At 34.1% G+C, this 25585-nt stretch overlaps 1 protein-coding gene across 1 annotated transcript; it reads right to left on the reverse strand.

Annotated features, from left to right (window-relative positions):
• Positions 1-617: 617 nt before the first annotated feature.
• On the reverse strand, positions 618-24412 carry LOC140757950 (probable 2-oxoadipate dehydrogenase complex component E1 homolog). The gene is made up of 20 exons (XM_073093868.1): positions 24139-24412; positions 23510-23636; positions 22424-22589; positions 21537-21753; positions 21017-21178; positions 20598-20671; positions 20049-20162; positions 19721-19834; positions 19125-19232; positions 17975-18132; positions 14302-14437; positions 11699-11830; positions 10131-10233; positions 9652-9809; positions 7704-7860; positions 5435-5637; positions 4929-5049; positions 3586-3774; positions 2715-2800; positions 618-1044 (listed from the first exon to the last, which is right to left on the reverse strand). Exons 1-20 carry the CDS (start codon positions 24266-24268, stop codon positions 934-936), a joined length of 2766 nt encoding a protein of 921 aa, XP_072949969.1. The 5' UTR covers positions 24269-24412; the 3' UTR covers positions 618-933.
• Between the last annotated feature and the right edge of the window lie 1173 nt (positions 24413-25585).

The following is a 25585-nucleotide window of genomic DNA, read 5'->3' on the forward strand; positions in this document are numbered from 1 at the left end:
GGGACTCTAGCGGTGGCACTTTATTTTTCTAAAAAATGTGTCAATTATCGTCTTGTTTTATAAATTTATGCCGCTTTTCTATATTTTTGTATTACATTATCTTCTTTTATATATTTTATATCTTATCGTTTCCCCTTTTTCTTTTTCTTATTGAAGTCCGGTGGATGGAATCCACGGGCTTGTAGTAATTCTTGGACATTATGACACGCGTAGTAAACATTGTCCATCGCGGCTTCAGTTAGCATGTCTACGTTACATCGTCCTTTGGTTTTCCCCTTCTTTGCTCTGCCACCTCCTTTCTTAGACTTCTTCTTGTCGCCACCATCTTCTTTATCCTTTTTGTCTTTCTTTTTGCCTTTTCCTTTCCCAGCCATCGCCGTTTTGCTGCAGGTTTCTATCGCGACAGTTGCTATGCTGTATCGATTAAACTGTTCTTATCTTACTTTGAGTCATACTTAAGTATTCTTGACCGGGTTATATCTTTAAATTTTTAAAAATATCTTTTCAGATTTCTTGTACTTTAGATTTCTAGATCTTTATTGTACAAAATGTACTGCTCAATTTCCTGACAGGACAAGTTGATTTTTTAATTTGGGCAATGAAATGAAAAACAAAAATTATACTCAATGTTTATATTTTTCGGTAATTATAACTTAATAACGTACATAATATATTAATATCTTTGATTTTAATCATTCGTATTTCAGTCATAGAGTTTCAGCATTATACGTATTTAATTTTTTAAAGTGACATTTATGCAGTAAGTAGATAAGTAGATTTATGTAAAAAATTGGCTTTTGGCTTACAAATTATCATAAATATAAATAGAAAATTGAATATCTATCGTTAGTCACATATGCGTTGCAATACTACAATGGAATGCCTCGTCTAAGTATTTCTGAGTAAAAAGAGTTAGAATTTTTTCAATAAAGTTTATTTGATATTGTATAACGGTTGACGTAAGACGTGTTCGACTTCCACTCGATGCAGTGTAGCTGCTCCCACAGCTGGCGTCGCAGCTTCACTTCGCCCGGCGTAAATAAGCTGCAAAAGATTTATTTTTACTAAGTTAAAATAGTTAGACATGAAACATAAACATGAAACTACGTAATGCAATAACTAAAGTGGTCACTGCTGTCCGTAGACATTTGTAATGAATTTTAAATAGGATTACAGTTCTAATTGAACACATTCCAAACACCATACATATGGTGTTGGCCTCATATTCGTTTTTTTACTTTATCATACATATCAAACCAGAACACTGAAGCGCTTAATACTACAGTAGAACCACGATTGTTACCATAACATAACCTTTATGAGACATAAAAGTTTTAATATTATCGGTACCTATATTATCGGTAAAATAATATGAGGAAAAACAGCGAACCGAACGAAGCTCTTAACCTGAAAGCTTCAAAAGGAACTTGTGAGCAGCTTAACTCACGTGTGCGTTTTTATTTATTCTGAAAATACTCGCAATTTAAGCCGCTTAAACTGTAAATATGTAGATACTCATAAGATTTAGTCATGAAAATGAGTGAGTTTATCTACGTCGAAATTAAAATGTAAGTATATTGTGGTAGATAGTAATTATAATTAATGCAATTTTGTTTGCCGTGTTTTTCTAAGAACTCTAAGACTCTTTTATCTGATACGCATATCATCATGTTGATCATTATTATTGTCCTTCCAACTAACATACTAATAAACAAGACAAGTTTGTAAAATAAATATTCTTGTCAATCTTGTAAAATAAGCATTCATAAACCACGACATCATTTTTATGGATCAATGGATGTGTGAATATTTTAAAACCAATTCAATCCAGCACTAACTTTTAAAAATTATTTCACGCGAGAATCGAAATAATCTAAAACTCCACCGACAATAAAAATGTGAAGTGTGGAGTGCAAACATTTATACAGGATGGGGAAAATATAAACGAATGTAGGGTTTGTTTTTACAATGTGTGCAGCAAAGATAGTGTAAATATTCCATACGTGACATTTTGCAGCTTTCCGTGGAGGTACGTAATAGATTTGCAATTCAATTTGCGTGTAACCCATATTGATTTATAACATACAATACAATTTTATAATAATGAAATCCGTTTACTAGAATAGCAAAGGTGTCTGATAAGAGTAAATTTCTCCAAGTTTTATATATCTTTATAAGTACATAACTACTGTTATTGTATTTAATGTTGTCGTGTATTATTTTGCGTAAAAACGTTGAAACTAAGTATTGTATTTATAAGTGAAATTGAAGAAAATATAATCTATTCAAATCACAAAACTTAAATGAATGAACTTTTATTTTGATAGCAATTATTTTCATCGTAGACCTACTGGACAACTGTTTCAAGTTATTAAGCGATTTTTATTTTTAAATCAAAGTTTGGTATGAATATTAATTCTGAGGGCGTTTTTACATGGATGTCTCGGAGAATTCTAAAAATTCACGTATTCGTATCTTTAGAATTTTGTTCATATTTTTGTATTTATTTGTAGAACAGTATTTTTTTAGCAAAACAAATATTTTTAGTATAAACGAAGTAATAATTCGTCAGTAAAATGAGATAAGTCAAACTTAATGTTAAGTTAACTTAGTAAATGTTAAATCTTAACTGTCAATGTTAAGTTCGTACTTAACATTGACAGTTAGAACTTAGTATTTTATCGGCATCTAAGTTGTACGAATGTCGTATTTACCTTTCTTCCTAGTAAATTTTCAAAACGAGGCTTCACGAAGGACCAGGCTCCCATATTTCTGTGTTCTTCTTGACTCCATATGAATACTAGAAACAACATAAACGTTAAAGTAACATTTTTATAAAAAAAAATATATGAAAACTGCCTCGTTCTAGTAGACTTTACCCTGAAAAGGGCGACGAACTCTGAACTTTCTAGTATACATTGCAAAACTATATCGTTTATTTGCCAAGAACAATAACCATGTATTCAAACATCTAACAAAACTTTTACGTTTCGAGTATTTGTTTAATATTGTTTATCGATAAAGATTCTTATAGGCTTCGTACGAGAAATAGATATAAAGGGGGAACTATAAAGATGTGTCAATCAGTTTAACCCTTCTTCAGAGTATAACACCGGAAATAATGTAGTTTGTCGTTTGCGGGATATATCATATTATATTTGAATTCGCAGTAGAAATATCACATGAGTAAATACCATATCAATCAAAAAGTGGTTTTCGCTATACTTGTCGATCCAGAACCAATTCTACATAGAACATTGACATTACTACTACACTAGGATTTCATGAGTCGTGGGTGCTATGGACACACACATAGATAAATACACAAACAAAGAGACCCAGATCAGAACCAGAACACAAATAAAAATTCATCAGATATCTGCATGCCCGGGGATCGAACCCGGAACCCTCTGTGCGTCAGAACGTATGGTGACCGCTCCGCCATATGGGTTTATTTATTATTAAAAATTTATTATTAAAGGGTTGAAGACAGAAAGGCTATGCCTTAAACACCTGTCAAACGAGAGTAGCGCTAACGCTACTCCTATAAGGTTGTTCTAAGACTTTGGTGCAAATCAAACTTACATCTAGCATTCTTATATTTCTGTAGCTCCAACTGCAGATCGTGTACTGGGAAGGGACACAGCGACTCCACTCTCACGATAGCGACGTCATCAATCTTCGCTTTTAGCCTCTCCTTATGTAGCTCATAGTAATGTTTTCCGCTAACAAGAATCACTCGCCTCACTTTCAACGGGTCTGATATTACATCCCCTGAAACGGGAGATGTTTGTTCAGTGTCGTATTGGCGTTGGAATATTGGGAATGCTATATTATTTTTGGATATGTACATATCCGTATGTTATTTTTGAATATGTACAATGTAAATATCCGAAAGAACGTACAGTCAGCTCCAAAAGTAGATGAACAGATTAACGTTTCAAAACTACCTATACAAGTACCAAGCATTCATCTAATTATGAAATTAGGTGTGTTTAGCTACTTATGAACATTTGGGTGTTTAGGTATTTTTGGATTTGGTATCTGCTCATCAACTAATGAAGCTGGCTGTACAATGTACATGGGTATTCGGAGACCATGCGGATCCGTATGGAATTGATTTTAGGATTCTTTGTATATGCCTTTGTATATACGACTGCGGAAGCTAATTTTTTTAATTTTAAAAAATGCGTTAGCGTTTTATGTTTGTACGTCTGTATGTCTCATTCTTTGGTACCTCCTGCCCAAACAGCTGTGTAGAAATCAACATAAACATCAGGTGTAATTGGATTTGGGTAAATCGAGTTTTTATTTCTATAATACTCATAAACTAATAGTTCTTAACATTGAATTATATATAGGTATCAAAGGTTGTGTAAAAAATATTTAAAATATTAAATGTCATCATCAAAGTTCTTTTCAGAGCATGTCCCGTAAGTGGAATCCATTATTCTTAAACTTTTTACTGGAAAATTCGATAATAAGCGGATGAGCTTTTAAGAGTGTTTTAATAAATTTTGTTATAACATATTCAATTCCATTTGAAAGCTTACTTATTTCTTAATATTCTTTCTCTTAGTATTATTCTTTTTATGCCACTAACGATCTTTTTATCCAACTAAGGAAGGTAATGTTTCGAGCGCTTATTACGGCTCGACAGTCTTTTTTAGTTAAAGCACTAATTATCTTTCAATTCATTTAACAATTCCATTTTATTCCACAACGGGAATTTTTGAAGTGGTGGTAGATATGACATTCAAAAATTGCTCTGTAAAGAACCTATTTTGAATAAAAAAAATATTTTTTGATTTGTTCATACACGTTTACCACTAAGTTAGAAAAGGAACATATAAGAATATACTTAATAACAAGACTAGTGGTAGCTAATATAACTAGAAGTCGACAAGGGTATTTCATTAGGTACATACCAAGCACTGGTTTGAAATGTGTGCCGGGAGCGAACTCAGCTATCGGCGATACAGCATCCGCGAGGCGAAGGAGAAGCTTCGGGGCTACTACTATAAGTGGTTTTCTGTAGTTTCTTACCATCTGTCATTTAGAAAGAAATTGGTGATGAAAAATTAAACATAGATTTTGAAGGTGGTAGAACCCTTTGTGGTACGACTTTGGTGGTACCACCGCCACACTGCTATTTCTGCTGCCTCATAACAGCAGTGTTGAGCGCTGCTGTGTTCTGGTTTAAAGGGTGTGGTAAGGGAGACATACTTTTCCGAGGCGTTCCAACTTAGTCTTCAGGAGTAGCGGTGTACCTGTGGTCGACCTCAGGCAGGAATCTAATCTTATCTGGGGTTCATTTCAGATGTCCGTGGGCGGCCGTAGCCACATGCCATCTGGTGGTCTGCTACTCCTTTAATATAAAATAAATAATAAATAAGATCGTTTGCTATTTAAATTTAAAAAAACGAAGACTCACCTGTCTCCTCAACAAGTGGAAGTATTGAGCGGGCGTGGTCGGGTTGACAACGTTCATGCAAACAGCTTCAGAATCAGGAACCGTCTCTGAGCTATCCGTGAGTTGTAGGAACCGCTCGAGGCGACACGACGAATGCTCTGAGGCTGCTCCGTCATACCCGTGAGGTAGCAGCATTACTAGGCCGTTGCTGCGGACCCATTTCGCTGGCAGAACATCATTATGTAACGGTTAACAAAAAAATTGGAAAAAGTCTTAAGCTTAAAAGAGGTCTTCGGCGCTAATAAGTAATCTTCTACTTAATATTTACACACATACACACACACATATTGCGATTGTACCTAATAAGTTATTACTCTGGTTCTTTGTTATTTTTCTTTTTATAGTTTTGACAAGTAATTTTGATTTATCTCTCGATAAATGGGTAATACGAATAAGAGAGTAGAGAGTTTTGGGAGTAGAGAGCACTTCCATTACCCATTTGCATTTCCAAATTGCTGCATATCTGTTGTTTACATTGTATTCAATGTTCAAATAAATCAAAGATTTTCTCCTTATTATTAAAAATATATATGAAAATAATAAATCATTTGAAGAATGCGTACCTACTACGTATTTTACGTTTAAAAACTTCTGGCCCTTATTGTAATACGAGTAAATCCCTAACTCCTCTTTGATTAAGTTCACAATTTTACACAAAGAACTACTAATACTTACTAATGACATAGCTCTGGATTTAAATCCGGACTATACAGGTAAAGGCGGACTACCTATTAAATTCCGAGTAATGCACTCCGAAAATGGAATATTGAATATTTGATCTCCACGTGGAACGCTCTGTTATTTAGAGCAGCATAATATCTTTACCTACTTTATACCAATTATTCTTGATTCAGAGAATTAAGACAAAAACAATTTATTTCTTTATTTCCCGAAATATTGAATCAGAAGAAAGAAATAAGACAGAATACCTTCAGGCAATACAAATGTTAAAACGGAAACTTCAATTAATTCGCTATTTCCAGACCAGATAACAGGAAAAGGAAAAAGAAAACTCGTGAACGATGCAAAAGGCGGCAAAAGATTTACAGGTTTACCTGAGGATTTCTGTTTCAATATGAAAAATGCTTCGGAATTATGAAGTAAAATGACTAAGTATTTAATAAAGCAAAATTACCTTGTAGTTTATCGATTGTAACAACTATTGTGAATTTATGGAAACTTAAGAATAGTGAAATGTATTTATTCAAGTACGTATAGGTTTTACTTTGGTATAAACTATTTATGTTATTGATGTTGATATAAGTAATAATTACTGTATTTTTTCTTCAAAATATGTCTCGGTTCAGAAACCCTATTTAATAAATCTATTACTTACGATAATAATCAAATTTGTATTTTATTATGGGATACGGGTTTTCTCTTCGGGTGACTTCACACATTATTTTTCTTAAGAACTCAGGCGTGCATGCTTTCTAACATTGATTTCGTTTACAGTTTAGTAGTGATATATTTTTTTTAATAGTCATATCTTTGAAATGATACTAATCTATGTAAAGTCAAGATAATGCCTTTCAAACGCCCTTTAGGCCGTTTCTGAGAAGGGTTTTCACGATAAGTAGGGTCAGAGTTTACGTTTAACTATGAATATACGTACATTTTAATCATGGACGTCGGCCTTTACTACCGTTACAATAATAACTAAATTAGTTTCTAAATTTCTAACTAACGTTTAGTTAGTTAACAACGCATGAGCTTGTTATCTCAACGATGTGTGTTCACTCAAGTTTCAGCATTTTAGATGAGCAACATAATGTTATATGAAATTAAGTAGGTACTATGTAGATCGGTAGAGCTTAACCTGTGTTGTGACGTTAAAGGTAGGATATACTTCCTTCATCATCATTTTTTGAAGGTGGTAGAACCCTTTTTGGTTTGACTCCGGCGGCACCACCGCCACACCTATTTCTGCCTCATAACAGCAGTGTTAGGCCCTGCTGTGTTCTGTTTTGAAGGGTGTGGTAAGGGAGACAGACTTTTTCGAGGCGTTCCAGCTTAGTCCTCAGGGGTAGCAGCGCATCTGTGGCCGACCACAGGTAGGAATATGTAATCCTATCTGGGGTTGATTCCAGATGTTCATGGGCGGCAGGAGCCACTTACCATCAGGTGGACTGCATGCTCGTCTGCTACTCCTATATTATAAAAAAAAAAACCTTACTTTATCAGTTATGTCTGTTACTTTTAAGATTAAATTTCTACAAATAATAATTACCTTCACCAGACGCAATATAAGTATCCACAATAATCTGAGCGCCATTGTAGAAATCTCCGAACTGTGCTTCCCAAACGCACAAGTTGTCGGGCGAATCGTACGCCATTCCGTACTCGAAGCCTAGTACTGCTTCCTCTGACAGGATTGAATTTGCTACCTAAAATAAGATATTGTTAAAGAAAATATACTGAATTCTAGTTTATTTTTTTATGAAGCATGTAATATTCGTAGTACGAGAATGAAGTAGTAAATCAACATACAGTCCGAGATATGTACCCGACTCGATATAGTACAAATGTTCTACCTGACGCCGATCGAAAATGCTTTGTCACTCCTGTACTCTTACCATTACTTTTCAAACATCCCACAATTTTACGTTACGTTTACTCAATCCATTATTCTGTTACGTTTGCTTCAGTAGACTGAGTAAACATAAGTAAGTGCTCAAGTGACGATGAACTTTTTGTCACATGTTCACAAAAAAGAGAGACAAAACATAAAGCGCCATTTTGTCAATTTAGATATTTAATGTTACTTTACTGACACTATAGTTCTGATAAAATCCGCTAGGGGCGCTGATTGGAAATCGTATGGGCAAATGCGTAAACAAATACCAAAACAGTCAAATTTTTCAAAACGTAAAAACTAAGTGTGAGGAATAAAATGTCATTTTAGTCCTCAGGAGTTGCAACGAAAGATGCGTGACCTCATAATATCCTAAAGGTTATTAAAACCTATCAAATGCAACCATTTTACAGTAGAATTTTTATAAAATGGGACAATGAATGTATGTAAATAAAACGTTTACAATACTCATTGAAACTCCAACAATGCAGCGTTCATTATAAGATTTCCCTTCGTAAAAGTCAAAGTTAACGAGCCTTTATGAAATTCAAATTTAGTTATTGAAAGAAAACCCTTATTTCCACATTAATGCAGTTTTGGAAGTTGCTGATCCATCAATCTGCTATGGACGGCATAATTTAAAACTTGGGAGGTTACAAAGTAAATTACTTTATTTTATTGGCCTTTCATATTCTGAACATCTTTAATCTGATTTATAATTAGGGGTCCAAAATGTAAACAAAGGTGTTGACCTATCAAGAAAATACATTTCAAATGGTAATTTCTTATTTTTGACAATATTAAATTAATACAACAATAATAAAATAATAATCTAAATAAATTAAGATCAATTCTCTAATATTACATACATTACATTTTCTAATATTTATATTACCTCAATTTCGTTCCATACAGTAATAATAATAAAAAACAAGGTTTATGGTAGAAAATTAAAATGTGATAATGGTAACACAATCGGAACCCAAAACATTTCTTGTGCGGTCATTTTTAAATTTCGTTATGCTGATGTTATTCATTTTCGTGATTGTAATCGAACTCAAATGTATTATCGTTTTCATAGCGCGTTTGTTAAATTGTGAATAATTGTAAAGTTTTCGTATTTTGTTGAGTTTGTTAAAGTTTTTGTTTCTTGTTAATTTTGACAGTGACATTTGTTTGTTTACATTTTGGACACCTAATTGTGAATCAGACTATAAATAGATTGCTGTGGAGTAGGTAATTCACAGAAAGTATACATTTTTAGCTAAGATAATGACTTAGGTATCATTTGTAATAGGTTTTAAGTTTATCGTATTAAATACCAGATTTTTAGAAAAATAAGAGATTGTTAAAAAGCGTTTACCTAATATCTTACTTATATATATTTTACTCAGTGCATAAACTAAGGTTAGTTTATGCACTGAGTAAAAAATATATTCTAATTATATAAATATTCTAATTAATATATTCTAATATATTAGTTTCTGATTTGTAAAAGTTCTATCACAATATTTTCCGTATAATCCGATTTATCCGTATAATCATAATTTCTTATGCGAGGAAATAATGTCTAGGAATTTTAAATATATCTCCTACAACTTACTTCCAGGAATCCCTTTTGGTCTTTATGTATATGGTTCAACGGTATGTGTATATTCTCGGTTTCCTGGTCGACGAGCATCACGTGTCGGTGGGAGAAGGTTCCGCGCCCGACGTCCTCGCCGCTGATACGGACGTGTCGCCCTTCCATCAGGAGGGAACCTGGAAATAGAACATGTGAAGTAAGTTGTAGTTGGCTACATCATATATGTACTCGTTAAATACATTTTTAAAATGAAAATTCAGTAACAGGTTTATATTCAGTAATAGCTTCAGTATTAATTTGATATTGATCGGGCTGCGTTAACATAGGTATTTAAATTTCCCATCTTAATTCTTTAAGATTAGTCACTAAAGAGAGATATTTCAAAGAGTTAATAACATTTTTGAAATGTTTGAAACACAAAAATAACAATACAACAGTAACAATATTGACACATTCACAGGTCATTAAGAGTTATTTCGAAAAATGTAAAAAGCTACCAAAAGCTAAAGCTTCAGCAGTTGCCCAATCCAATTCCCTTTCCTCGGCCAATTTTTGCAAACGATTCCGAACGTGAGTTTTCGCCAGGTGATTGTGGACGTTCTGAAATAATAATAAATTGCTGAATAAATCTCGAAGGATAACGTAATCAACTTTTTCTATGGATTCATTCACCCTGACGGGGCTGGATAAAAATATTTCTCTATTTTTTAAGTATTCGCTATATTCGTTCGATTACCAACAATATGTAGACCAACCAACAATACTGGATTTTCGCCAGAAGAGTATTACTTCCAGGAAGACATATTCACATATTATAATTATTCGACGTTACTTAAATAACATAATCAAAATCAATAAAATCTGCCCCACAGCGTTATACCAACACCTTAAATAACATTCACCTTTCAATAAACGATCTCTGACTCGTAATAACGCCATTCATCGAGTAAGGGATTAATTTATTGCCTGAGACCTTAATACCAAATGTAATTTACCAAAGCATTATTTAGTTTTCTCTGAGGAACGTGTATTTAACAGCGACTCATTAAATGCAGATTAATTAGTAAATATAAGTATATAAGAAATAGTACATTTAACTCAACGACTTAAGACGAAATGTTATTAACCGACTTTAAAAAAGGAGTAGGTTTCTTAATTTGACCGTATATAATTATTATGTTTTTTTATGTTTGTTCGGGGATAACTTTTTTATTTATGACCCGATTTTGATGATTTTTTTTGGTGGAAAACGATATTTGCAAGGTTCAGGGTCCATCATAAGGAAATCAGGGTCTGATGATGGCAGACCAGAGAAATCGAGGGGAAATTGAAAATATGAAGTAAATGGTATAAATGACATGTGAAGCGGTAATCCTTACGGCACTGTACTGTGTAGTGTAGAATAGATAGTACAATGACCGTCGCTACAACGATGTCGATGTCATGATACTCATGGATTACCCGTAGTAGGTATTAATAAAACTTAGCCCCACGTATTACTTGTATACGAGTACTTTTATTCCAAAAAGGTGACCATATGACTCTGGTGGAAGTAAAAAGGGTCACTTTATGCCAAACTACTAATCACTCAAAATTAAATAATGTTTCATTGATACATAGAAATAATACTTTTTTTTCCCGAGGGGGAAACCTTCAAAAGGTACCCGACGACGTGGGAGCGACCCCGGTTATGTGGGATTTTTACCGCACTAAGACCCGCCCGGTGGCCGTCCTCAACGCTTGTTGGAGAACTCCGGGATCTCCGACGAAACACAACCGGAGCCCTCCAAGCGCTATGCCCAACGGGCTCTACCCTGGGGAGCAGTCTTCGCTCCTCCCACACCACGTAGTGTTTACGACGGTATGCGACCACACATACCGCCGTCCTTCCCGGGGTCGCTTGCTGGACGGTTCGAGCTCCCACTCTTGCCGCCCGCAACCCCGGAAGCTCCCTTTTAGTCGTCTCCTACGATAGGCAGGGGATACCGTAGCCCTATTCTAGTCCCGGAACTACAGGGACATAGAAATAATACCTAATGTTGCTATATTCATATTGAATACTCACAAATCCGCCTGGAGCTGTCACAGAAGCGCGGCCCACAAGCTTTAACAACTCCGTATCAACGCCGGTGTTCCATACTTCCACAGCGCGGGGAGCACTCGACACACTGGCCCACTGCTCTTGGTAGTAAGTCACCTGAGTAGATTTAAATAGATATAATGTTATTAGACATAAGAATTAAAATAGTTTAATGAAAAAATATTTCTATGAGATCCCTACGCGTGTCTGGAGTGTTTTAGTGAAATTACTTAATTCGATGAATTCCAAAGTAAACCTGATATAATTATGTTATAACAGTTGTAAAAAAATATCAATTAAATGAACAACATGAATCGAAAACATAAAATTTCATTTTGGTATTTTTTTAATCACCATTTTATGTTTTGAAAATACAATATGACTAGATATGAAAATAGGTTATTTATTATATAAAAAATATCTGAACTTGATGGTATAGGCGGAAGCGACGTCGATCAAGGACATAGCGCAGATGTCACCACGGTTTTTTATACAAAACTTTTTTATGTAACAATAGCACGTCTTTTTTGTGTCGCATTAAAAGTAATGCGACGCAAAAATGACGTGCTATATTTTAACGAGCTTATTATCAAAGGATAATAAGCTCGTTAAACCGACGGCACTTCCGTCTGTCCCGCGTTGACTTATTTAATAAGCCGCATTTTGTACTACACGTTCGCTATACATCTTCATGCGACCTAATTACTTTGGCATCACGTGTCCTGTAAAGTGTATTGAAACCATAAACTGATGCTAACATATAATGTAATTCATAAAACCTATGTACTTATATAAAAATACAGCATCAGTATTTTTTATTTTAAAATTTAATAGTCTAAGAAGTTAAAAATTTACTTTAAATTTAAAAGGCGTATTGACTTATCAGACATTTTCAAACGCCTATAAGGCCTCTGACGTGTACCGACTATGATAACAACTGACATCCTATATACTCGTAATTATGATGGTTACGTAACTAACTGGTAGTACGGTAGGAAACAATCATCCTCAACCCATTATTGTCCCACTGCTGGGCACGGCTCTCCTATCAGAATGAGAAGGATTAGGCCTTAGTCCACCGCGCTGGCCAAGTGCGTATTGGTAGACTTCACATACCCTTAAGATTTTTTTTTAAATCTCTCAGGTATGCAGGTTTCCTCACGATGTTTTCCTTCACCGTTTGAGCAAGTGATAATTAATTTCTAATACGCACATTAATTTGAAAATCAGAGGTGCGTGCCCTGGGATTTGAACCTCGGACCCCTCGATCGAGAGGCCGCGTTTCTTAACCACTAGGCTATCACTGGCTTTGGAAACAGGAAACTATGCTCTCCCCAAATCTATACGTAGCCATATGATAGTCATTCCATTGTCGCTCGTGATAGTATAATACATATACATGTAGCATGGAAATTGCCGCATCGACGGATTAACCTGCATACAATATTTAAGCCGTGCTCGCATATCATAAATGTATCCGTACAAGTTTAGTTGGTGTCCTGTCCTCTCTAGACCAGAATGTTGATAGAACAAAAGTACCTAATTCGAAATAATCATACAAAAGTCAAAAATCACTACAACATATATCGTAGATACATACCCATACAATATCTTATATATTTTATTTGCATAATAAAATCATGTTCGACAACGAAAATTACAAGGCTTGAATTATAAAGTCTTATTAATTAAAGCAATTATTTTTCGAGATCAGATTTTAATTAAAAGTGAACTTAAAACTGTGACTAGAATATAATGATTTTTTTGAAATACTTATTAATCATTGTTGTATTTTTAGAAGATAATTATAATGCGCGAATTATGTGCATATTTGGCACGTACTTCACACACTTAACTTGACGTTAAGTAGCCACTGTCATGTACATCCGAAATAATTTCCAAACAAAACAAGAATAAATATTATGGCACATAAAATACTCAGTACCAGACCCGTAGCACAGTAGAAATATGGATTCCATACTGTGTGTAGTCTAATCAACGGAATCGAACCCGGTACGTCCTATCAGTCAGGAACGTTCCTGATAAAACACGAGTGCCTTTGTAACATTCCTAAAAGAAAAACACAAAATATAATCCGTAGTTAAAAAAATAAGCGCAAAAGTTAATACACTAAGCTATGAATGTTTTCATTTCATTTTTTTCATTTCAATTGAGAACGTTTTCATTTAGCGTGTGTGAACACAAATATTTTAAATGAAAACAGAGTACATCCTCGTAAAAATGAATTTCCGTCGTTACGAGTTTCATTTATGTGTTGTAAGTTGATTTTACAAAGAGATACTCTTTTAATATTAAATATTTTGTTTAAAAACAATTAAAACGCGATAGTAATATACTATGTTTAAGGAAGACAATATCTTTTGCAAGTCAAGCTTGTCGCAAATATATCAAATTCAAAATCTTTAGGACATAGATGTACATATCTATTTATTATTAGATTGAACGTTAAATACATATTTTTCTTGAGAAATAAGAATATTTCTCAACTTCTTTACAGGAGGAAAGACACTATTTTGATAATATTAAAATCAATCTTAAAAGTTATTCCTTTCATAACTTCAGCTTACCTCAGGTTGATAAGAGTTGACAGCCTCAAACTGACTCTGCAAGTACTTGGTATACTCCGTTGAAATGCCGCTCACGTCCTCTTCGCTAAGAAGGCCCTCAGAAATCAACTTATCCGCGTACAGATCTGGGATTGATCTGTAAGGAAAATGGACCGTGAAATACGGGGAGATATGTAGAGACTAACAATTGGAGGTTCTTTGACGAAACGCTGTGATTTTGGTTTTATTGTTTTTGCTGTGTGATTTCTTGATAAAGATGGTTACTCGCGATCCTTACTCACAGGATTTTTTTTTTATAAAATAGGAGTAGCAGACGAGCATGCAGTCCACCTGATGGTAAGTGGCTACTGCCGCCCATGGACATCTGATATCAACCCCAGTTAGGATTAGATATTCCTACCTGAGGTCGACCACAGATGCGCCGCTACCCCTGAAGACTAAGCTGGAACGCCTCGGAAAAGTCTGTCTCCCTTACCACACCCTTCAACACGGAACACAGCAGCGCCTAACACTGCTGTTATTAGGTTGAAATAGGTGTGGCGGTGGTGCCGCCGGAGTCGAACCACAAAGGGTACTACCACCTTCAAGGATCTAGATTTCTTCACCATTTTCCATCTATCCGCCTTTTAAGAATCACTATTGTACGGAATCCTAATTGGTGCCACTCCAATGGGTCCTGTGGCGTACACATATGTACACATAATTGTGTACACATATGGCGTATACCTTTTAATACAGTGGTCTTCCACCTCGTAGCAAAACACGCTACTTTTGAACTTTCAAATGAGACCAACAGTAATGTGCCACGTCTCCCTTTCTACGTGTCAACTATTTTACGTCTCAACTATTTTATAACTTTACGTGTAGTGTACATTTTTGTGGCTATAAGGAGCATTGTCGTTACATCTAGTTTTGGATTATGTATAGAAATAAGGGTGGCATTGAAATATAAGGTAGTTTATCTTTTCGTGCTTCAACTACACTTGTCCCATTATGCCATTATCAATTGTAACTGTATGTGTATCACCTTGTGGGTAGTTTGTCTCGAGCGCATACGACACGGTATGAGAGGGGACTGTGTGGGGGCAGTCATGCTAGACCGTCGGTGAGGACGGGCGTGTTAGTGCGTCAGCGAGCCAAATTGGGTTTAAGTGATACTACTATCCCGACGTTGTTTTGAGAACACTACAATAACAATTGTATTTCTTTGCATAACAATGGTGTACAGCTGAGTTTGAATATAAAGATGATTACATATAACGCTATATGGCCCACATCGAGTATTTGGTAGTTATCCAATTTGAGGTTGTTTACAAATATTCAAATATATCGATGACCACTTACTCGCATCATCCGGTGGTCTCTACACTCTTTATATTTCAGTTAAGTACGCAAATACTTTTTACCATTGAAAATAATGAGTAAGTCGTATAAACGGTACTAAGAAGTTTTATATTATACAAAACTTTTTAATTGGATACGAAACCAAATACTAAAAAAATAATCGAGATAAGAGTCACTTTTATATTTTTAAAGAGAAAATGAAATAGTGTAAACAAGTAGAATCTCTTGGAAACTAACTTATACACGAATTCGGGAAGAATCCCAAAGGGTAAATGGACCGTGAAATAAAAGTACTTGAAAGATTTTGAAGGGTCTTTAGCCCTTGATTCAGCGGTCTTTTAGAGAGGTCATATACATTATGTTGGCAACACCATGTAAAGAATGATAAAGGGAAAACCAGGTGAAGATGCTCGACTTCCGGGAGTACTTTTCTTTGGTTTAAAAAAATTGAAGAATACTTATAATATACTTCCGTATAGGTATGAAGATCGACCGGAATTTGAAAATTTGTCAATTAGTGAGTGTACATGAAAATTTAAATGTAGTTGACACCCCTATTTCACTCTCGCTTTTTTCACATTGAAAATACTATAAATATATTTGAAATATGTAAAAATTAATTATAATAATTATTATAATATTTTAATAATAATATTAAATTATTGATATATTTATTACACAATCTATAGATACTGCATTACTAGACTATTAAATTAGGGAATACTTAAAGTTGACACCGAAAAACAAACATTTGTGAAAGCTTTTTCGATTAAATCCCTAACTTTTCCATCATTCACGGGAAGCGAGTAGATATTGTTCTAGAGTTATTCGACAGATACCATTTCTTATCCTAGCCCAGAAAGGTAATGATATATTTTCTATTACCCATTTGATGCTTGGCTTCGCTAGATACTGTTATCATTTGCCCCATACTTACACGTTCAAAAATAATTATCCACATACACCGCGAGAAGTTAGAAGGGTAAATGATCCGGGAAATAAGACGTGTACAGAGATTTGTAAGGGATTTGGCGCAGGAATTCCCTTTATTTTGTTGAGGGATTCACGTTTGCGTTTCAAGATTTACTTGTGTATTTTCTAAAGCTCTTGAATTGTAATAAACTTCTTTACTGATTTATTTTTTCTCCTTTACTAAGTTTTGTATATTTTGAAATATTATAAACATACATAGTTATGTTTGTGCCTAATACATATTTTGTCACATTTTTCGAGCTTTGTTAGATCTTATATACGAGAAGGTAAGATGGAGTAGAAATATTGCATAGGTACATGTTTGGTTTTGATGACTATGCAAGATTAGTTTTGTGATCTTTTTTCGAATTAGACAATTATTTTTGTGTACCCCATTAAAATAAATAAACGAGTTATATGAGAAAAACACAAAAAACGACGGTACCTACTAAAAAGTTTGATTAAAAAAAAGGATAAATTTATTCACTTTGGTTTCATCACCGTCCGAATCAGGTAGGTCGCACACTTAAATTTCATTAAAGTTAGAACTTCAACACTGATACTTACTCGTGACATAAGGCACATGCCGAACATTTTTTGTCAACGCTGTACCTTTGAGTTCTACTTCCTTCTACATATTACATTTCGTTCCATTACCTCTATGACACGTTCGAAATCAGTTTAACAATGCCCCTTTGTCAGATTCGATGTATCGTATATTACGTACACAAAAAGGATTTTTAAAATTCGACGTAATATGGGCTTTTTGGTGTCTTATTATAGTCTACTTTTAGTTTAATTTGTGATTCCATGGTTCGTTGTACAAATGTTTTCTATATCGTTTATGTAGTGTGTTATTATGAATATTGAAACGTGCAATGATTTTAACTTACTGTAATATTCAATTGCTGTGTCACCAATTAATTAATTGGTCCTCCAAGCCAGATTAATGGATTACAGCATCACTATTTTATAAATAGACTGAAAGGGTTAAATTTAATGAAAATATAAAGGCCTAAGTTTGACCATGACAGATGTCAATAGTACCAGAAAAGATAATAGGACAGGGGTTATAGTGCATTTATAGTAGAAGTACATGGAATATTAAAATAAAATCCATTCAACTATATAAAAATTCTAAATTGGACATGTACAGGAAAAGTGACATCTACGAGTTTTTGCCAATTGGTAATATATTGTTCTGAAATATGACAAAACTTCCTATCCGAGTTGGTGTTAGTGTGAACCGAGGTGAACATATTTGTATGAAAATTTATGGTCTCGTTTGTTTGTTCATCCCTCCACCCCAGACGGAAATGGGTACCAACAGGTGTTTCAAAAGGACACGGACACTTACTTCCTGTTATGTATTACTTTATACATAAGCGGGTTGGTGAATGTGGGATCGTCCAGCTCGTTATGTCCCCAGCGGCGATAGCAGTTGTAGTCGATGAACACGTCCTTTCTGAACTGTCTTTGGTATTCGAAGGCTATGTTGGTGGCTTTTGCTACTAGCTGAAAGCAAAATAACACAATAGGTATTTGTAAAAAATGGTAGAATCCAACGATGGGATTATCACATTTACTGATAATGAAGAATTTCTAGTGAACTGCAATTGTATTTGGCTTTAAGTTCAGTTGATTCCAGTTCAGTTGATACCTTTGATTCTTCTGTAATTGGAGTAATCCGTACTAATTGACTAAATAATAAATAAATAATTCTTAAATACAGAGACAATAAAGAAATTATATAACATGAATGACGTAAAGATAAGAGTTGATGTAGTCCTATTTTGTCGATTACAAATTACTTTTGGGAATTAGGGTATTCGGTTACGTTATTAAGTAATAATACCTTTGAAATTACAGACAGACTTAATACGTTTTGTATTGTACATTTTTAGAGTATTATTCGACTTATAACAAAAAAATACTTTTAGACTTTCGACCAGCATTATAATTATTTAATTTAGTGAGATAAATGTGAGCGTCACACATTTAATTCTACGTGCAACCCTTTTTATTTCCCACTATTCGCAGCTCGACGAGGACTTCACCACGCTGTTCCAATGCAGTTGAATGGATGGATTGGAGAAATATCCTTAATAATTGTATAGTCTGCGCCAAAGTTCTAGTCCGCTCTGAAGTTGTTGCGCGCAGGTGTAGCCAGCGAGCCAATCCGGTCGAACATAATTACAAGCATATACTCCGTAGCAACTTAAGGGCACACTAACAAGCTATGTATTATTGTAAGGGCAATTACAACTGCTATTCTTGCAACTTCGTCCCTACAATCTGCTATTGCGACGCGACTTTATATACGGAGTGGACTAGAAGTTTAGCGCGGACTCTACCTATATATAGTCCGCGTAAAACTGCTAGTCCGCTCTGAATATAGAAATGAATCGCGTCGCCATGGCAAATGTATGACTACATCTGCTCGCAATAAATTCAGAGCGGACTAGCAGTTTGGCGCGGACGATACCTGTATACCAATGGTAACGTACTTCAGGATGGTCCCCGTTGACGTGTATGACGGGCGCCGCGATGCACTTGGCGAGGTCGGTGACGTAGCGACAGGACCTTCCGCGGTGCGCGGGCAGCGTGAAGCCTACCTACGAATATAATACCTTCTACAGTGTCGTTTTATTTATTTGTTTCTCGGTCCTGATATAATAACCTTGTTTTCTAGAGGTTTCTTTTGGACACTATGCAGCATCTTAACTCGAAAAAAGCGTCGGAGTACTAATGCAGTCATTTCCGATACCGAAAAAAAGTTTTTCTTATTATATTCTTATTATTATATCATTTATGTACGTTTATTTCTAAAATGTTATTGACTGATTTTCTAAAAAAAACTGGTTGCTTACTGAATTTTATACATTTTAATTCTATATTACGCAAAGATACATTTTTAAGTTTAAATGAACTTAAAGTGCAATTTAAACAAAATTCAATTAGATTCATAATCATTTCTGTTTCTTTTAAATAATGAGTGCTATATATCAGAGTAAATATCAGAGAATATATTCTACACTTTATGTTGCTAGTTTAACAATGTTCATAATGCAAGTAACATATGGTTATAATGTAAATAACTGACTTGGTTATTAACAACGACGTGCAAAGAGCCCCCGACATCGAAGTGTGGTGCTTGGGACAACATCAGCGTTTCCTGGTTCACTCCTTGGCCGGTAAAAGCTGCATCGCCGTGTATCTAAAAACATGTCAACAAAATTCAATTAAAAAAAACATAAAAATGTAGGTTTTCATGAAAAATATTTTTTGGCATTTTTTAAATCTATTTATACTTAATACATTGATTATGATTGCTTTGTAAAATTTGCATTGTAAAATTTTAATACAATAAAATGTCACCTATTTTGCTACAAAGACCAAGTATCTGAACATCATAATATGATTTTACTCACTTGTAAGTTTATAACTTTATCACCCATCCTAGAAGATCCATCAGGCGAATAGTCACCTTCCTTCAGTTGTAATTGTTTAGATCTGGTCTTGCCCATTGATACTGGATTTGCGGCCTTAAATAGATAAAAAACTTATTTTATTAACGACAGTGTAAATCTGTAAAAGTACTGCTGCTAATGGATTTCTACCTGAATCAATAAACAATAAAGTTTTATTTGATATCACGGATTTCGTGGTTCCTATATTAGGACAAGTTACAAGACCTTAGGAACCTTAGAAAGACAAGTTACCTTAGGAATCTGAATGTTCGAAATTATCAGGAAGCAGAAATATGTATTTTTGTTCTATTTTTATGAGATAGGAATGGAGCAAACATTCATGCCACCAGAAATGTCTAAATATACGAAATTGAGTTTACTTTTGTAATGCCATCGGATGTGCAAGTAATAAATGTAGGTGTCAAGAATATGGATACGCGTACATAAAAGATAAATAATACTAAACGAATATATGAGATACATTGCGGGTGGAATGGAATACAATTTTACCTCGAGATGTGACGGGTTGTTCAGCAGCGAGAAACGGACGGTCTTATTGTTTACTGTTATATCTGCTGATGCACCTGAAATAATATTAGTGATGTGATATAGTAGGATAAAACTGTTTTGGGAAGTCCAAACTTTATATATATTCGAGAAATTAATTGATAAAGTTGTACTACTGAATGGTATAGTAAAAGATACAAAGACGAATATACCTACAACAGAAATCTAAAATTCATAGTTTAGATGAATGATGCCTTCCGGAATTGAAGGCGGAACTCTGAAGTACGAAATTTTGTATAGAATTTCTTTATCTATTATAGATGAGCATTAAGAAAGGATTTTCATAAATTCACACTCGGGGAAATATACTCTAGGATATTTATATGATGCAAAATTAATAACGAGAAAAACAGGAAACTTACTAAGATGTGTAGAGATATCACAAGCAGCATTTGCTTCAAGCGGAAATTCAGGATTGCCGTTAAACTTGTGGAAAATCTTCACAGGCGGACATTTTAGGAGGCCACTCAATACATTTAATTTGCCTCTATGAGCCATTCCCAGAATAACTTGCTGGACGCCTTCTGAAAGTATAAAAAAAGGTAATTTCGAATTTATTGGAATGAAATGAATTAAACAGAATTATAGGTAAAACTGAAAATGATACGTGGAACAGAATACAACAAAGCAACACAATTTAAAATTATTTTTGATATAGCAATATTTATATTGGGTATCATAGGTATTGGTGGATTTTACCGAATGCATTTTACTGTTGTTTTATACAATATCTAAAAATATATTATATTAAAAAAAACTAATAAACTAAGCTACATATAAGAATTTAGAAAGCACTCCATATGACGTAATACTTTCTAGTTACAGCTTAACAAAGTAGGATTAATAATGATAGGGGAAAGTTTAACTGCTTTGTCTACTTACCTGAGGCAGTTAATCCAAATAAAGTAGAGAAAATAGTTAGTAAGGATTCAGCGCCTTCGCCACAATATCGCTTCACGGTGGGATATTTGACAGATAGGAATTTGTCCCATGCTTGAGAATGCAATAACTCCTTCAAGATGTCTATCCTTCGGTCCTTATCCAAAGAATCCGTTCCACTTTCTATACGCTTGGCGAACCATTCGCGTTCTGCTTCTGTCTGTCGCAATAAATGGATGGTGTAAGAGTAGAAAATTGATAGCAAAGTATAGTCCGCGTAAAACTGCTAGTCCGCTCTGAATATAGAAATAAATCGCGTCGCCATAGAAAATTGTATGACCCTGCTCGCAACAACTTCAGAGCGGACTAGCAGTTTGACGCGAACTATACCAACTATATAATCCGATAGTTGTTTACATAGAAATTATGTGGCGATTCCGTCTCAACATAATTAAGATGAAATGATCGAAATGAAATATAGATTATTCAGAATGTATTAATTCTATTTATAGATTCCAATGTTTACAACGCTATGAAGTTATTCTTCAGGAAAAACATTTTTTTAGTATATCTGCTGATCACATGACTAATATCAGCACACTCTTTCTATATAAATAAGAAAGTAGTTGTAAATGTGCAAAGATAAATAAGACAAAATCTTCAGACTATCAAACACGTGCAAAGTTTATAAAAACTGCACGGTTTTTGTTTGATCGGAACTTTGTAGAATTACTTTTAAATCTAATACTATTATTTATTCGCGACGTTTTATGACCTTTGCTCATTAGATTTTTCATCGCTAATTTAAGGATTTATTTATTAAAATTATTAAATGTTATTAGGCATCTATCGATTTAACTAGATACTATTTACTATGACAAATTACAAACCTCTAAGTAGGAAAATTCATAAGAAATTGGACCGCAGTATATTTTCTCCAATTCATTCACGAGACTTTTTGCTGGTTGTTTTCCATTATACCCGTATAATAGTCCCAAGTCAACTGAATCTTCAGATGAAAGACCGTACCTTCCCAAGAGGAGTTCTTTGATGTTCCTGAAATATAAAATAAAACATTAAATGGGTCTAACTGAATGATTTATGATTTTTAAACTTTGACGAACGATATTATTTTAATTATATTCTTTTCATAACTTGTAATTTCAGTTTCGCAACATTGGTTTCCAATTTTCGTATTTAGTTTCGTTTCGGACTTAATAAACTTTTTTTTATTTAACCAATATTTTTTAACACAAAAGTTACTACAATTTTAAAATTAAATAAACAAAAATCAATTCGTAGCTATTCAGGTTTCATTTTATCAAGAGTAGTCACGTAATTCATTTTGATGAACACTATATAAATTCTCATAAAATGGAAAGAACATGGCTCATGTATATTGGATTTTGCTTCGCTATAAAAAGCTGCTGTATATTTTGATACACTGTAATGTCTTCATAAGATACTCTTTTAAATTTTGATATCGTATGTACGCTCAAAGGGATCAAAGGGCTTTGGAATACGAAAGAAAATTGATTTTTAGGACACATGATGTTGAAATAGAAGTAAACATACAGGAATAAATCAAGAGGGTATTAAGTTTACGTATCACATATTCTTTGAAGGTCTTATAGTTAATATTCTATATTGTAAGTTACTTAATTGAATCAATAAGCTTTGGTAAGCAAAACTGATTGGATGTATTCCTAAGGGGCCTAACTCGCATGCAGATAATAGAAATTTAGATATTTATCCTGGGTACCTGTGCTTGTTCCTACATGTATTATTTATTGCTTGTATTTGTGGTACCCAAGAAAAAGTAAAATATAGTGTGTAGAAAGTATTTTATCATTATTTATCATACTTATTTTACATATAGCTCAGTAGCAAATAACGCAACCGTATTAATTCTATTATCATTTAATTAAAATTAAGTAATGCTATCTATTTGTTGAGATTGTTTTATTATCAATTACCTGTCTTCATTTTTATAGTCAACATTATCGATGCCAGCTCGCAGGTGGCCGTGTGTGCGATAGGCATTGACGAGTTGTTGAGCGCGGCAGTTCTCGAATCGTTTCACTGTTAATTCTTCTGGAACGTCTGTAACGTAAAACGTTACAAGTTTGTCACTACGAGTTACTTTAGCGTTAATTAACCTATTTAGGTTCAACAGGATTGCAGTATCTTTGAGACTGGTTGCTATCCCCAAGGACTAAGTCAGAATTATTCTTGTTTTTGACTTAGTTCACTGTTCAAAGTAAAACAATGAAGTCTTAAACTAGTACATATTATCAGACGGAAATAAGCGTGGATGGGGCGCCTCTGCAGTGGAACTACACTGTGGCTATTAGTCTCGAATAGCGTTATTTCTTCTCTTTTTCCATGGAATGGATCTCATGGAAGACTGAAAGGAATTGAATTAATCAGAAGAGTATCTTTAGGACGTACAACATCTAATGCTGTCATTGTTACAAACAGCTAATTGCCATGATTTCTTAGTGGTTTTTAAGAGAGGTTCAGATCGTGAGTAGACCTTGATCAGATGGTGGAAAAAAGAAATGTATTTTCATTGATTGTCAACAAATCATCAGTATCAACATACCGGTATCATTCACTTTACGCGGTCGATGCCCGAACACTCCTACTCCTGAGTGGTACTTCAGCCGGTCGCTATGGCGCCACTCCTTCCACCTCATCAGCTGTCTCACTCCCACCTTATTTAAACCAATCATTTTGACAACTGCACTCCAAAATCACTTTTACATGTTCTAGAACTTTTTAATTTTTAAAAGTATTGTTTTAGTGAACTGAATTCAAGGTTGTTCTATTTTTAAACATACTGCGCGAGAGTCTCGTACAACGGTCCCAATCGTACTACCGACTGAAGACAGAGATAGCACTATTCTGATATAATTCTGTTGTTTATAAAGATTCGGCGTGTTATTGATATGAGACGTGTTATCTTGATAACAGAATAACTTGGACATAATATGTGTAACTGATAATAATATTATTACATACGACATTGAAATAATGATATTCACTTTCATTTATGGTGATACATCGTCCTGTTGACCGATTTGATTTCTGATTTTTTTTGTTTGTTGATCATTTCGACTGATTGGGTGTTTTACAACCTATTCGATTATGCATAAGTCCGTTATGGTGTTAGTGCCTCTGAAAGTAATATAACTGAAACAACTTCATGACAATTCGAAGTAAACGAAATTTTCCAATTCACAAAAAATATTATCTTTTGTCCCATATAAGATTTACATATTACATATGAGTAGTAAGTATAAAATACAATGCAGAAAAAATAAATATTTGTGAAAACTTAAAATTAATTAATCTCGCGAAATCGCAATGATAAAAATATAACAAAATCACTATCAGTTATAATTGTATAAAGACGCATAGCAACAATTGTATCGTAATATCTTAACGTTTATCGCATTATTTATTGTGTAGCCTCTGACTAAAAAAGAATATACAAAGTGTCTCTAACACAACATTGCGAATACTAAATTCTGCACACTTAAACATCTAAATTACTCGCTACAAAGTGAATTTCGGATGGGTTGCTACGTTGTAGGATTGAAAGAAGAAACATTTTTTCAAAGCATGAAAAAAATTTCGGTCGCGGTTACTCGTGCAAAAATAATTTGACATCACACAACAGAGTAAACTTTAAAAAAAAATGCTAAACCTTTCATGTTAAGTCTAAAGGCTTTTAAAGTGCTTCTTACAAGTACCTATTTGTGCTTCAGTAAGCTTCCAAGACGCTTTCGCTTTGGCTGTGTGTAGGTATTTTTAGACTACGTGATTATTACCACCCGTTGAACGTATCAATAGGAACAACAGTATCCTTGCCATGAGTTTTTACGTAATGACAAATATGATTGTTTTGGTATTTGTTTACGTATTTGCCCACACAATTTCTAATCAGCGCCCCTAGCGGATTGTATCAGTACTATAGTGTCAGTAACGTAACATTAAGTGTCTAAATTGACAAAACGGCGCTTTATGTTTTGTCTTCTCTTTTTGCG

This window comes from Epargyreus clarus, unplaced genomic scaffold (genome assembly GCF_041222505.1).
Source record: "Epargyreus clarus isolate Ecla_fem2 unplaced genomic scaffold, WU_Ecla_fem_2.2 ptg000005l, whole genome shotgun sequence".
Lineage (NCBI taxonomy): Eukaryota > Metazoa > Arthropoda > Insecta > Lepidoptera > Hesperiidae > Epargyreus > Epargyreus clarus.

Excerpts from the sequence above, each read along its gene's own strand:
- LOC140757950 (XM_073093868.1), bottom strand. The coding sequence starts at position 24,268 with ATGATTGGTTTAAATAAGGTGGGAGTGAGACAGCTGATGAGGTGGAAG. Across the intron at positions 20,163-20,597 it reads ACAACCCGTCACATCTCGAG|GCCGCAAATCCAGTATCAAT; the intron begins GTAAAATTGTAT and ends TATCTATTTAAG. Across the intron at positions 18,133-19,124 it reads TCAACGGGGACCATCCTGAA|CTAGTAGCAAAAGCCACCAA; the intron begins GTACGTTACCAT and ends TTTTGCTTTCAG.